General features: G+C 32.9%; 1 protein-coding gene across 1 annotated transcript; it reads left to right on the top strand.

The window, feature by feature from the left end:
• The first annotated feature begins 10,608 nt into the window (after window positions 1–10,608).
• On the top strand, window positions 10,609–13,826 carry LOC122610905 (protein ACCELERATED CELL DEATH 6-like). Its single transcript, XM_043783859.1, has 5 exons — window positions 10,609–11,191; window positions 11,381–11,527; window positions 11,680–11,808; window positions 12,447–12,967; window positions 13,212–13,826. Exons 1-5 carry the CDS (start codon window positions 10,609–10,611, stop codon window positions 13,824–13,826), a joined length of 1,995 nt encoding a protein of 664 aa, XP_043639794.1.
• Window positions 13,827–14,304: the final 478 nt, after the last annotated feature.

Raw genomic sequence — 14,304 nt, 5'->3', positions numbered from 1 at the left:
ATGGAATCTGATATATCGGCCGATACAGCCAATATTTACAACAATGGTTTTTGTTGGGTTCCAAATGTGTGTAGTTAAAGCATTCAATTTCGAAATTGACTGGGCAACCTTTTATCACGTGGTGCCATAAATTTGTAATCGTCACTTGATGAAGAACTCATTATGTTGTTGGCTACTTGGCTGTGGTTGAAAATATGAAATGCTTTAATGGTTTGGGTGTAGAGTAAAATGGTTGATTTTGTTTCTTATTTAGAGAAAAAAGGATTTTTCTTAAAGAGTTTAATTTTTTTCAAAAAAAGTTATTCGGACTATAAACCCCGCTCCGTAGTGTGGTCCACCTCTCGATCTTCGTCAAAGTTTAATCTAAAACTCTAGAGTTTAAGATACTGAACAATCATAATCGTAACACAGAACAGTGCCCATTGATATACAAACATGGAAACAAACAATACTGAAGACAACATAAAAAAAGTTAATCTCAAATACACAGTATTTGAATATGTAAATATAGCACATATAGCAAGCCTCAAGTCAATCCACTGAAAAAGAACATAACATAATTGACGTGGTACTCTACGTAAAGATATATCTTCTGATATGTGATTCACTTCGTATTAACTGACAAAATAAAATATAGGAAGTGAAATTTCTCAAAGAAGCTAGGTCCCCCGGCCTTAATGTGATTAGAAAAATAAAACACACATATGCACAAGTATATCACTTTTGATAATTAGATATTTGTCACAACAATTTTAAGTATCAGTTTATGCCGGGACTAGGACCTGAAGGAGGCACAGGATTGCCCTTGGGCAGCATTGCTGCAAACTGTCTAAACCTTGAAAAGTTCGGGTTTCCAGATTGGTATGCAACACTACTAACATTCTGAACTTGCTCAAATGGTATTGGCCGAGATGCGGTTGGAATGAGGATGTTGGTCATGACCGCGGCTGTGATCATTAGAATCCACATTAACTTTCCAAAACATGTTGTGAGCTTCATTTCGAATGTTTTAAGACAGCCAACAACAAGTAATTGATGGGTAATGGTAAAATTGGCGGCTAGAAGGAGATCTAATAAAACACACTTTTGTATTTGTTGGTTTGTGGGTGAGAAGCGGGTGGGTTTATATATAGTGGGGCATATTTGTTTAAAGTTGACTTGTGGAAAGGGATGCCGGCATGTATGAGGTATGAACTGGGATTTGGCAAGGCCATAGTTTATTGTATCTTAGACTTTGTTCCTTCCCTTATTTAATTTGTTTTGTTCCATAAGAAAACCAACATATTTTTTAAGCTGTCCTAGGAGAATCTTTGAATTAACATGAATAATTTTAACTCTATAAAATAAACGCCTAAAAATTAGATGTAAATATCTGGTAACATGAATATATGTTATGTTGTCAACACATTATTTTCCATCAGTAATTACATTAATACGCAAGCCTGGCTCTTTTGGGCTTTAAATCGAAATGTCAAATCCAATAATGGGCTTGGTTACAATACACCTTTATCGGGCCTATCCATTTTAACATACACGGATGAGAAAATGTTGTACGAGTAGCTTTCTAGCTAGACTTCTAAGTTCTACACTGTGTTATAATAGGAGATTCTGCCGGCAAACCAGAATGACCAATCTTCATCAGCCGGCAAACCAAACGGAGAAAATTCTCTCAAACAATTGACAATTCAAGCTGATTACGCATTTCGCCCCGTATGTAGCCGAATAACAAATCACCAATTTTATTCTGGTCAACAAAATAATGGATAACATCCACCTTCCAACTTACACTATATAATTCCTACTTCTTATCCAAGTGTCACAATGTTACAATACTTTGTATTCGAAAGTCAAATGTGCACCAAAGGCTATATAGTACGAGTAACATCAACTAATTAAAGTTTTGAATTCAAAAGGTCGTCAAATTTAGAATTGGTAACACAGTTTACAATCCTTTTAATTGGTTTTTAACTCATTGGAACTTTTACTAGTAAAATATCGATAATAACGTTCAAACTTTACATGTTGTGTCCAAATTATTTGCAAATTAAAAGTAGTAGTAAAGTTAGCGTATGATGACTACACATTCTAAGGTTAATTTTATATGACAGTTTACCATTATATATGTAAAGCTATACGAAAATTTAACATCTAATTATAATTTAAAAGCATCTTATAATATATTAGAAACTTGAGGGAATCCTCCTCCTTTAAAAAGGGACATAAATCCATTTTACCCAATTAGAATTTAAAATTATCTCTATCTCATCTCAATACATTATAAAGTATTTACTCTTTTCGATTTTCAACTTTAAGTAATTGAAAATCACAAAATACCTTTTGTCACTTTATTTATAATACCCATACAAGAATTTCAACCACTCATTTTTTTCTTTTTCCTCAAAATTTCAACCACTCATTTTTTCTCTCTCCTTTATACATCATTTTATTCTTCTAATTTATTTAAAATATTTTATCTCAAAAATCGTAAAAAAAAATCTTATAATATATTTAAAAAAGGAGATAAATCCATTTTACCCAAATACAATTTAAAATGATCTCTATCTCATCTCAATGCATTATAAAGCATTTACTCTTTTCATTTTTCAACTTTAAGTAGTTAAAAACCCCAAAATACTCATGGAAAAAAATTTCAACCACTCACTTTTTTCTCTCTCTGCAAATCTCAACCACTCATTTTTTCTCTCATTCATAAATCATTTTATTCATCTAATTTATTCAAAATATTTTATCATAAAAACCGTATATCGATAAATTATAAAATTTATATGGGTGTTCTTAAAATTTTATGCTCTTTTAATAGAGATGTCATTTGATATACTTTTGACGAATTTTTAAATCCGATAGTGAAGCCCGTACGACTAAAACATTTGGCTATCATACTTTATGACTTATCAGCTATCACCTCCTATAATCTATCACACTTTATGACTTATCACTTCCACTATCTCACCGTCGCAACACGAGATAACATTCTCTCGTAAATAATGATGACTTTGTATAAATAGATTGAAATCGAAAAACATGTTGTTGTTTCCCAAGTAGCTAATAAATTAGGGGTCTCGTGCAGCCGTCCATCCTGCATTTCCTCAAATCCAGGCCAATTAAAATTATTCCGTCTATCCATTTCAGTTGTGGATTTTATATTTTATGGATATTTAAATTTCAATCGCTAAAAGACTTTTTCGATTGAATATTTATACTATTCTTTTTATTTTCTCAACAATGAGAGTGGGCCATTGGGGAGGGGAATCTACTCGATATCGGCCCACTACATTTTGCAGGCTTTGTTAATAATTTGTTACAAGCCCCTTATTAATCCATTAACTGTAATTGAGCCCATCTGTTTATTAGTTGTGAACTTGTAGTCGTCTCCTTCCCATTCGGCCATTCCCAAAAACATCCGAACGGGTTCGCAAATGACAAGTTGCTTATAGCCTTCGGTGGCGTTTGTTTCATAATTTTGAAAAAATCCGATCGAATTGGATTAAATTTAATTTTTAAATGTGTTTGATTATTCAAAAAAGAATGAAATCTCATTTCAACTAAACATTTTATTATATGATGTAATTTACATTCCGGAAAGAATTTCATTCATTCCATCAGTTGGATTTTTAAAAAATCAAATACATTCTTCAAGTTTCATTTCTTTTATAGATTTTATTCATTTTCAAAAACATTATGTAAACTATGACGCACCCTAGGCGCTCGTATAATATAGTTAGGTTCATAAATATCAACCTTATAATATAGTTAGGTTCATAAATATAAACCTTTGGCGCTCTTATCTGATATAGGGACACCTAATGGTGTCCAGGATTATAAGTTATTGTAAAGAAGCGATCAATCTTTTAACAAATTAAAAAAAAAATACTCGTAATAATCCACCATGAAACGCAAAAAGTATCCATGAATATAATAATTATACATCAAAAATCCAAATTTCCAAAAACACAACAAACAAATACATCAAAAAAGAATGATAAAAATCCCAATATAATTAACAAACAAACAGATATCTTAAAGAAAAAAATCACTTGCGAAGATGCTTGACCTTATGCCATCCTTTTTTACAAGTATCACCAACAATCTTGGCACCTTTCTTGAAGATGTGTTTAAGCTCCTGGGCTCTTTCCTTAACTTGATTCTCGAAACTGCCCATCTCTTTCTTTCTAGATAACTTGGCTTCTTCTAATTAACTCAAATTTGAATTCTAAGAAATTAATTAGGTGTTATGTGATTAGATAAGATAGATACATAGAAGAAGAAAATAATATATGGTTTGGATATATAGAGATAAAGTGGGGGTGGGGACCAGGGTGTAACGGTGTTTCTGAGCTGGAAAATAAATAAAGAGAATCGTGGGAACCAACTGGCCGTTTATTTGAATACATCTGGCGCCGATAGTGGTACCCCAAAGCTCCCAAAGAATAATTATGTCTTTCCCAAAGAAAAATAAGTAAAATAAAATAAGTGTGATAAATAAACATAAGAAATGTAGTCCACAAGTTAATATAGTACAAATTACTCGTATTAAATAGACAGAAAATCTTAATTTAAAATACGATTATTTCTTTTGTCATACTTTATCGTCTTTCTTTTTATATTTATTTACGGAGTATTATAAAAGAAATTGCCTATCTATTATTTAATACGAGATGGGTATCCGCGCAATGCGACGGCGGTGATGGTAACGGGTGGTGCTAGCAGCGGTGGTGGTAACGATGTTGTTATTAATCTAACAGTAATTTACGTAAAAGGTAGTGTAATTATTATATTATTAATAGATGTATCTTTTGTAAATAACTTTATTAAGAATATTATAGAGATATTAGGTATAAATATTTAAATGAATTAATAAAGAAGATAGATAGTTTGGATACATATGAGTATAAAATATATTAGAGATATATTGGGTAGATTTTGTATGTGTGTGTTAAGAATGTGTTGAAAATTAAGGGTATTTTAAATATTTTAAAGGTAGAAAGTTGAAAATAAGATAGAGTAGTTTGTTTATTAATATAGTATAGATAGATTAACAATAAACAAACAAACTAAGTTTTGTTTTTGTGAATGAACCAAGTGTCTACCTGATTTTAAAACACGAACCGGAACCGATTTCAACCTGTCGGGTTTTCCAAAATTGAACCAGTTTTAGCAACCTCTAACTTGACCGGATTCGGTTCCGTTTTCCTGACGCGATTTTGATTTTGGTGTGCATCTCTAGACTTAGAGGATATATAATTAAACAATACTAGAAGGATGTCCGCACGATGCAACAACGATGGTGGTAGCGACGACGGTATGACGAATGTAAATTAGTTGATGTAAAAGAGGTTAATATGGTTATTTAAGAATTGAAAAATCTATGTTGTAAGTTATTTCATTAAGGGTATTATAGGTAAATAGGTGAAGATGTTTTAAATTAATGAATAAATTAGGAGTAATATGATCATTTAAAAGTTTTAATTACTTAAAGGGGAGGAGGTTGTTTGATTTATATAGTATGTAGATATAATTATATAAATATAGATATAGTCATATAGATATAGGGGAAATGATTCCCTAAAGTTATTAATAACTTGATTGGTCAACTTAAAGTAATCTTGACCCTTGATTTAAAATTAAGAGTTAAAATTAAATAATCATCTTTTAATCTAAAGTCTAAACAATTGATTTTAAATCAAATGTCAAAATTTATCTTAGTTGGACAACTTTGGGAATCTTTTCCCTAGATATAGATATAGACTATAGACTAATGGAGTCGTTTTGGGCTTGATTATTGGGCTGTAGTGCTGGACCACTTAAGATGTTTGCAAGATTGGACAGTTTGTCATGGATCAGTACTTTATGCGTGTAGAGACTGGAATCGATCGGTAGACTTTCCAACCAATTCTTTTTTTTAGGTTTATTGGTAGATTTGCCTAGTATAATTTGATAATCTGTAATCTCTATCAGATTATATATAAAAAAGTTTCCACAATACCCCAATTTATTTTTTAGATATTTCTTCTAGTTGCAGGGTCGTCGATGAAGAACTAAGAGTGAAGGAAGAATTTGGTCATGATTCCCTACCCAAGCATGCTACTTGTATGTAAGTGACCAAATTAACTTTGTGAACGTAGCTCCACATGTAGTTTATACACATTATTAGTATATATGGTAAAACGTTCACAAATTACATCAAGATCGATTGTTGAGATTCATGTATCGATCTGTGTATGCATTTCTGTCTGTCTAGTCTCAACAAGAATCGAACAGTCAGTATAATCATGGTTATTTTTGGAACTCAGGCCCAAGATTAAGAAAAAAATTTTGAAACAGCAATTTGGGGAGGGTGTTTTGTTAAACAAGTTTTTGGAAAAAAATAAATTATAAAACAGGGAAAGCCGGGTTCAAAAAAGTTGGCTTAAAACCGGTATTTCAAAAGCCGGCTTCGAAAAAGGACACCTGAAACCGGCTTTTCAAAAGCCGGGTTCAGGCTTTGCAGAATGATGTGACAAGCTAGCAGGAGAGTACATAAAGGCTACAGTGGTCCTTTGCACAAATTTCGAAACCGGCTTTTCAAAAACCGGTTTCAAAACTAGTATATATATAACACACACACATATAAACTAGTATATATATATCACACACACATAATTCGTTTCCTAACAGTCTCAAAATAGATTTGCGATATTTTTAAAATCCATGTATAGTGAATCAAAATATGACACAAGATAAGTGACCTGTAAGTAGATGGTCTACTAACAGGGTTGTACTTAAAATCCATTTTGTGATATTTTTAAAGATGACAAACGAATCGAAGGACGCTGCTGGGAAAGTCGCAGGTACAACAGAGAACATAGCCGAAAAGGCAAAAGAAAAGGCATAAGATGCATGGAAGGCTGCTAAAGACGCTGCCCAGAAAGTGAACGAAGATGTGTCTGAAAAAGCCGATGATGCTGCTGATGCCGTAAAAGAAAATATTGATGTTGCCAAACGCAAAATATCTAAAGATTAGATTTATTTGTTGCATACTTAGGTGTTTTATTTGATTATGAAACTTCAATACCTTACAAGCTCACTTTCTAAATCTTACGTTGTCTATAAAACTAATATATATATCGAATCTTTTGTTCATGAATGACCCCATGAGTGTATATGCAATTGTATCTTTATTAGTTTCTCTGTTATGAAGCCATCCATTCACACTATAGCTAGTTATATATACAAGATTCGAAATCGGTTTTTGAAAAGCCGGTTTTGAAGTTTGTGCGTTCGACCACTGTAGCTCGTCATCGTCTTGTCACATCATTCTGCAAAGCCTGAACCCGGCTTTTGAAAAGCCGGTTTCGGGTGTCCTTTTTCGAAGCCGGCTTTTGAAATACCGGTTTCGAGCCAACTTTTTTGAACCCGGCTTTTCAAAAGCCGGTTTACCCTGTTCTATAAATTTTTTTTTCGAAAACTTGTTTGACAAAACACCCTCCCAAATCACTGTTTCAAAAAATTTTTCCAAGATTAATTAGTACTCATTATAACACTCAAATTAAATTTGAAAAAAAGTTGCATAAGACTTATATGAAACTTCACTAGTTTAATTAATCCTTACATTATATAAATCTCATTTCAAAATTTGTTAGTTATTGCCTATGTGGCATGCTTAAAAATGCAAGAAAGCCCAAAAATCATTACAATATTGCTCCTTGGAAGGTCTACGGATTAGTAACTTTTATAAGAAGTTCAAATTTTTGAAAACGGATTAGTTATGCTTTCAAGAAGTTCAAATTTTCGAAAATTTGAATATGTAACCATTCGTGTATTGCTTGTGGTGGTTACTTCCTTGCATGTCTATGTCTATATAGGGCCACTTCCATTCAGTTTTAAGGCATTTTAAAACGTAAACACATAACAGATCAATTTTAGCATGGCTTCACTAAACCATGTTTCAATTAGAAATTTGCATCCAAATAATAAGCCATGTACGATAACGGTTAGAATTTGCGGCTATGGAAGCAACCTCTATATGGAGATGTTAATAACATAGGTAGTATTGAGATGATCCTGATGGACGAACATGTAAGTATTCATTGTTTGTGAATTTTTCTTTTTTGATTAGATTACTTTTTAACATAACTTTCTTTCGAATTTATAACTAGCTTTTTAACTATCTAATGTATAAACATTTTCATTTTGACAGTTTGATAAAGTGGTTGTTGTTGCAACAATCGGTTTTATTCCAACCGACCAGTTATGGTATTCAATGGAATGTGTGAACTGTTCTCAAAAATTAAGTTGACCGATCTCTATATGGATGCAGTCGACATTATTGATGCTTTAAGGGACAACAAAATGTGGATTTGTTGTTCATGTAACAAGGAAGGAGATCTCATCAATCCTATGTATATATTTATATTTCATGATAAAACTCTATAATTATTAAGTTGTGTGGTAAAATTGTATCTCTGTTTTTTTAGAAGGTTTAATGTGCAAGTTAGGATTGTAGATGTCACTGGTGCTATTGGAGTTAAAATGAATGATCAACAAATTTCAAATCTTATATAAAAAACAGCCTATCAAATTTGTGATGAAAATTATGAGGTATATTTGGTTTATTTTAGTGCTAAATAAGACTTTTCTATGCATTTTAAGTCATTAATTTTTTTTAAAATGGTCATTAGTTGTAATAGGAGTACATTTACTTCGCTACATGCATGCTTGAACTGGTGTTAAAGAATTATTTAAGGTTATACGCATCTACATGGGTCTATATATCAAAGGGGGGGAAAATTCATAATACCTATCACATCCAGGTAACCAACATAATCCTTCTTATATGCGCCTACTATGGGCAATCCATTTTATAATTTCTCTTCGGCGTGCAATGTACGCGTTTTAAGCCCTCGTGTATCATTAATAAATCCCAGGTATATCTAGCATTCTTCTTCTTTAAATTAATCAACTCATAAGAATATTTTTATTATGTCCAACTCAGTTATATTTATTCATTGATACAATCTTAAAATAAAGTTTAATAAAAATTATTTATGGTTGTCCGTGCATCGCACGGGGTCTAAGCACTAGTGTATATATATATATATATATAGAACAAAAGGGTAGCAAATAATGGCTATCTATATAACCTACAAAGTTACAACGTGCAGTGTGGGAATATGAAACAATAAAACTACTAATTTCTATCCTAAAGAATTGGTAAACATGCGTAACGTGCACTCCAGCTGGTCAAACTTAGACCAAATCTTCCACACATTTTACTCATGACCCGGTAGTGAATGGTTGAGCCATTTACTCACTGAACCGAGACCCGTTTAACAACTAAAAAACCCGATTAATCCAACAGTTTACTCAGTTAATCAAAAAGTGATGAACTTTCTAACGCATAATTAAAAGGGGTTATGCCATGGTCCATGGGGGCTGCTGGAGATTAACTAGAAAGGCTTTATTTAAGGTCAATGCATGGTGGGCACGTTGTAGTATTAATTAAATGTGGTTATCTAGCTTATTACATGTAATGACATGGTTATATATATAAACATACGTCAGGAAAGAATAAATTAAGAACCAGCTAGCTTGTAGCGATGAAGCATCCTATTTGCGTGTACGTGAACTGAAATTAATTTCATATATAGCAGAAATAACTAGGAAGTTTAATTATTGGCCAAATTAGTTAAGACGTGATCGATCAACCCTTCTGCTTCCTAGCTAAAACTTGTGTTCATATATATATCCTTCAAAATTAGTTGCAATCCTCAAAAGATAGATGCATAATCACAAAGAATTTATTACGAGAACAACACAATTAGTTATCATTACGTTAACTGAAATTTCTATACGATTAATTCTATATCATTTCTGTATCAAACAATTTTACTATTACTATTATATGATGATATATAATATAATTGAGAATGTCAACTTTCTTGTATGCTAGCTATCACGACGACAAGTGATAAAACAAAATTTACGTATCGTGAGAATATGTGTCCTCGTTATATATAGGTACTACGCACACAGTCAAACTAACTAAAAAATCAACTACTTCTAATAAAATTTTGTCGCGTAATGTGTCTAACAAGGAAATCCATATATATATCATCCTCGCAATGATTAACCTTTCGTAATTCGTATGTCACATTTGCTTTCTTGTTGTAATGTACACTCAACTTCCTAATTACGTACAGCTAGCTAGCTAGGTAGACCATATATATAGCTAGTTTTCTTAATATATATGAGTAATATGATAAGAAAGAATGTCAAACATTCATGTTCCTTTCATTTTGATAGGTTTTTTAGTTAAAATAACACCACTGGAGTTAGTTAGAACAAGTGGCTAATCAATTAATAATTGGCTCAATTTGCATTGATCGCGCATATATACTTTATAGCTATATATATATATAATGCATGAATCGAATGATGTTTCCATCACCAACTCATCACTTCGTGTATTTTTCACATCTGGTTCGATCTCTTTCAATTCTCCAACCTTCCAACACAAGCTACATTCTCCGAGATTCAACGATCTGCCTCTAGCCATTAATAATAATAATCCATTATAATTGGCTACGTACGTACGTACCCCCATTAATTATGGCCAGTACTGCACATACCAGGAAGCTCGAACTCTTTAAAGCAGCCAAGAATGGGTTTATTAATATTGACAACTTGGATGAACAAGGCTTACCAATGATCACAAGCCACCGAAGAGACACATTGCTGCATATAGCAGCCTTCTTTGGACATGAACACCTTTGCATACGCCTCGCAGAAAAACTGCCAAATCTTATGGCATGCAAAAACTTCATTGGTGACACCCCTCTTCATGTTGCAGCAAGGGCAGGCAACCTTCCTGTTGTTAAAGCTTTGGTGGGCTTGCAAGTAGTGCCCCTTAATAATTTATCTGTGAATGAAGATGGGAATACGCCTTTACATGAAGCTGTCATTCATAAGCAAAATAAAGTTGTCGAGTTTTTGTTGACGAAAGAGGATTTCAAACAAGTCATTTCAGATGTTAATTTGGAAGGCAAATCACCATTGTACCTTGCGGTTGAATCAGGGAATGCTCAGATTTTGAGCGAATTTTTGGAGCTTTCTGGTGAGACTACTAGTAGTCACAAGAGTACTGGAGGCGATGAAGCAAGTGCTGTTGATAGGGGAAAACAGATACTGGCAGGTGCGCATGCAGTACTTTCCTATTAATTCCTATATACTTCATTTATTATGGACTTTTACTAGTTAATTATCCCAAATAACGACATTTGTAGTTTTCAGACATATGTCCCATTTTAACCAACTTATCGTATTATATATGGCTCATATTGAACTTTTATACGTACAGTAATTTATTTTTAACTACTCGTAGAAAATATGAAACCAGCTGGAAAGGGAGACCATGCTGTTGATATCGTAAACCTTGTCAATGGTTGTGGTACTAGCCATACCAGAGTAGATGAACATTTTGAAATACGGGTAGAAAAATATGCTACTGCAATAGTCACGAAAGATCAAGGTATCAGTTGAAGCTGGGCATCCTTATTTAATTTAACTGCAGCGATATCATATATATAGAATATATATATTTGGGTATTCTAGCTATTTAGTTTCAAGACCAAGCTAACTCGAATTATTATTAGGGAAATTAACAGCTTGATGATGAATCAGGGAATGCTGAAAACTCAGGAGATGCCTCCATCCATTCAGATAATACTACCAGTAGTACTGCTAGCCAGATCGAAGATCCTGAAAAGAGAAAATGTGTTCTACGTGCTGCAATTTCCAGGAAAGATATAGGTACAACTACTTAAACATGATCGATCATTAATGTTTTCTACATCAATGGAATTACTTGTGTAGGTAATCTGATGAAGAACACATGCTTGCAATTTTTTAACGCTGCGAGCCTACGATATCTAGAAAAAGATACATATACACCACTTTATCAACATATTTCTTGATGTTTTCCATTAGATAGCAAGTAATGTGTAGTCTGAACCTTTATAATATTTATAAGCATTATAAGCATTATAAATATATAATTAATATATAATTAATATATAATTAAGGAAAAGAACCCTTTATAATATTTATAAGCATTATAAATCTTTTGAAAAGATCAGATCGAATAGCTTTATAGATAGTTTATAGAAACATTTTGGATTGACATTTGTCTATGCTTAATTCAATGCTGCAAATATAGAGTAGGAGTCTCAGTAAATAATGAATACAATCAACATTGTATATAGTACCCTTTTTGACTTTTACCATTTCCACTTAGGAATTGCAGTGAAAGAATACATCTTAAAAATTCTTTTACTCAGATACAATTTTCTATCAACCAATTACTAATCAAACTCTCCAATTCTCAAAAGGTTTTAATGTATTCTTATTTTGGCTTGTTTTTTTGATGTGCGCTACAAATTCAATGTTAGGGATTTTGAAATTGGTAGCCGACAAGGTTTCTGGATCAGTAATTGAAGACAATCATATTCTACACTTGGCAGCATCGCTAGGCTTTCTAGATGGCGTGAAGTATTTGGTTGGAAAGTTCAGTTTGGATGTGTTAAAATGGGACGCGAATGGCTTTTGTCCTATACATCTTGCATCAAGACACGGACGTCTCCAAGTTGTGAAAGAGCTACTTGATCACTACCCAGATGCAAGAGAGTACCTAAGTAACAGACGCCAAAACATTTTACATGTTGCAGCCGAGAATGGGAAGGATGACATTCTTACGTACATACTACATAACTATGAATGGGCAGAATTTCTCCTTAACGAAAGAGACCAAGATGGATACACACCTTTGCATTTGGCCACAAAGAATTGGCACCCGAAAGTTGTAAGCACACTAACATGGGATGGTAGAGTTAATTTAAAATTAGCCACCAAGAAAGGACTGACAGCCCTTGAGATTGCTGAAAATATGGAGGAAATGGCTCCATTTAAGAAGGTAACAAACAAAGTCTCTATTAGTTTCTTACTTTTTTTTTAGATAGAAAATGTATATATATATATGGTCTTCATGCTAGCTAGAAATATCATTCCTCTTAGTCTCGACTTTTAGGGATAATTTTTTTCGCTATCCTTTTTAGAGAACCACCAAAAATTCAAACTAAGAAAAAAGAATAATACTTCAGTAAATTTTGCTTTATTTAGAATTTAGATCGTCTTAATATATATATGTGTGTGTATAGAGATTAACATGGATGGCATTGATGTCGGTTAATGCTCCAAGAGCTCAAGTTAAAGACGCAGACATTGTAAAGAGATTACAAGCGGCAAAATATGAACCGTACAACATGGACTACTGCAAGGATAGAGTCAACACTCTCCTGCTAGTCTCAGCATTGGTAGCCACAGTAACCTTTGCAGCTGGATTCACAATGCCTGGCGGCACTAAGAACTCGGGCAAACATGAAGGCATGGCTTCTATGACGCACAAGATACAATTCCAACTGTTTGTTATATTCGACAGTTTAGCAATGTATAGCTCCATCATTGTGGCAGTAATACTGATGTGGGCACAATTAGGTGATCTTGGCCTGTTGCTTAACGCTTTGAGGATGGCACAACGACTGTTAGGCTTATCTCTTACGATGATGTCTTTAGCATTCGTGACAGGCGTAAATCTAGTTGTGACTGAAGTACCGTGGATTTCCATAGTCATGTTGGTTACGGGAAGTCTATCTCTTATCGTTCTTCTACTTCTCTTTGTCCCACTATTTTTGCCCTACATATCCGGATCCATCCTTGCACGTTACATCTCCTATTACCCCTTTAAGTTGTTGATTCTAGCCTCTGAAAGCTAGCTGCAAAACTATATATATATATATATGTGGCAAGTTTTATACGAGTAATTAAGACATCGTATACATAGTTAATTGGTTCCCTACCAATACCATTGGAGCTAGGGAGCTATATATTATTGTAATTAAATTGGAACATTGCTACCAAATACGAGTAATATATGAATAATGTCTACATGTTTGAGATCAAAATTTTCTTTTCTCTTCTATTCATCTTTCGTCTCTCTAATCAGAATTTAGAAGTTTAGAACAAACGGTAATACATTAATGGGTTTGTAGATCAATCATCATATGCCATTTATTTTTTCAATCAATCTATATATATATGTTAACTAGTCTTTAATTAACCCTATATATGTGAACACACCAACAGTATATGTATATTTGTTAAGTATATGTTTGAATAATTGTACTAACCAAAAAACTATGACAATGTTAAAAATTGATTCAAGTGAACTATGAGTCTATGACTCAACCAATT

The sequence above is a fragment of the Erigeron canadensis genome, chromosome 8 (genome assembly GCF_010389155.1).
Source record: "Erigeron canadensis isolate Cc75 chromosome 8, C_canadensis_v1, whole genome shotgun sequence".
In the NCBI taxonomy this organism is placed as follows: Eukaryota; Viridiplantae; Streptophyta; class Magnoliopsida; order Asterales; family Asteraceae; genus Erigeron; species Erigeron canadensis.
The sequence above is the reverse complement of the archived record's forward strand: the minus strand, read 5'-3'. Positions and strand labels throughout refer to the sequence as shown.